The sequence below is a fragment of the Gekko japonicus genome, unplaced genomic scaffold (genome assembly GCF_001447785.1).
Source record: "Gekko japonicus isolate JY-2015 unplaced genomic scaffold, Gekko_japonicus_V1.1 scaffold20561, whole genome shotgun sequence".
NCBI classification, from domain to species: Eukaryota; Metazoa; Chordata; class Lepidosauria; order Squamata; family Gekkonidae; genus Gekko; species Gekko japonicus.
In genome coordinates this window covers 1-1,683 of record NW_015217446.1, presented here as the reverse complement: position 1 = coordinate 1,683, position 1,683 = coordinate 1, and the positions used below count along the sequence as shown (strand labels likewise).

The following is a 1,683-nucleotide window of genomic DNA, read 5'->3' as shown; positions in this document are numbered from 1 at the left end:
TTTTCCCTCCTTTCTTTGATCTCCTGCAGGCATTGAGATGACTGCTTTGATTCTGACGGTAGGTGTTCCGCTAGAAAGTGCTTTTAGTATAACTCCAAATAAGCAATACAAATTTAGAAGGAAAAGTTCACAGGAGAAAGTCTACTTTTCTAGACTAAGATGCCTTCCTCTCAGATCCTGTAACTTCAATATTCTTCTCTGACCTAGGACATTTTGAATGATACAGGCCATAAATGTTGCTGATGCCACGGCACTCCTTCAACCTTGCCAATTCCTTTTTGGAAGGACCTTCAACATTTCTTCCGTGTCTTTACAACTCTGCTGTAATACCTGACTGGAATCCCAGAGGATCCGATGAGATAAACATCAAACAAATACACGGTCCCTGCCTTGAGCCCCCTGATGGTTTCCGTGGTTACTGCTCGCCGCAGATTGAGATCATGGAAGTATTTGCACAAGACTTTGTGGCTTTTGTGCCTGGATTCTGGTCCCAAACACCTGTCTGCATTCCTTGTTTCCATCCAGACTTGGTCCTCCTCGATCTGCTTCTTGTAGACACAATATTTGCTCATTTGCTGTGTTCCAAGCCAGGCGATAGTGACCGAGTCACAGGTCCGCAGTTTGCTGAAAGACTTGATTTTTAAGCTTTCCGGGAGAACCGGGAAGAAAGGCTTGTGGAAGAGAGAAGAAACCTGAACTTTCACAGATGCATTTGAAGGTTCAGTGGACCCCAGGTTCATTGAGTATATATCTCCCACTCGTCCTTTCAGCGTGAAATGCCTCAGTCCGGCAAAGCTCTCTGACATCAACACTTTCTCATCCCTGGATATTTCAACTTCAATTTGGCCGCTGCAAGACTGAAAGGCAAACTGGACTTTCTTGTGCCTAGCCCGGTACTGCAAGCTATAGAGTCTTTGTTTCCTGCCATCCAGGACGAGATGCATCACCTTCCCATCTTTCAGCTCAGTGATTTTGGGGTCAGGTTCTTCCAGAGTCCTGGCAAAGGTTCCGGTATAGGCGGCGCTGGCATTGGTGAGGAAGTTGACCACGAAAACATCGAAATAATACTGGGTGCTGGGAGTCAGGTTGGGCACCGAGTAGGTGTTCTTGGTGCCCACACATACCTGCCGCACCTCCCCACTGCTAGCTTTGCTGATTATGCTTAATTCACCATCGGACAATATCATCACTTGTTGAGGGTTTGGGGAATATGGAGACAGAGACAGGGCTAACGCTGGTGGCGATTTCATACCAGATGATCTTATTGCTGTCTCCGCTGCGCATAAACTCTTGTAGTTGTGTTTTTCATTCATTAGGAGACAGTACTGGACATTTTCTTGGAACCGCAGCATGGTGGGACTGTGTTTCCAAGCTAGAGTGACGGTGGTGTGGTCGACACCAAGGACATCTATGCGTGGATCTGATGGGAGCTCTGGATATAGGTGGTCAGAAGTTGTGTCTGTCGTTAGGTACACTGTAATATGGGTGTCTCTTTCAGTGGATAAGAATTCAAGCATATAGACTGTGGAATAGTAAGACATCCCCATGTAGGTCTCCACAGAATTGCCTTTGTAGCTAAAAAGAGTAGATTCCACTTTTGTGGTCTTCTGAAACTTCAGGGCATCTTGGCTGTCATAACCACCTGTTAGTGAAGCAGAAACATGTAAAAATCTTAAAGGCATC

At 45.9% G+C, this 1,683-nt stretch overlaps 1 protein-coding gene across 1 annotated transcript; it reads right to left on the bottom strand.

Annotated features, from left to right (window-relative positions):
* Positions 1 to 290: 290 nt before the first annotated feature.
* LOC107125179 (protein NDNF-like) lies at positions 291 to 1,547 on the bottom strand. Its single transcript, XM_015428629.1, has one exon. It carries the CDS (start codon positions 1,545 to 1,547, stop codon positions 291 to 293), a length of 1,257 nt encoding a protein of 418 aa, XP_015284115.1.
* Positions 1,548 to 1,683: the final 136 nt, after the last annotated feature.

Excerpts from the sequence above, each read along its gene's own strand:
- LOC107125179 (XM_015428629.1), bottom strand. The coding sequence starts at position 1,547 with ATGGGGATGTCTTACTATTCCACAGTCTATATGCTTGAATTCTTATCC.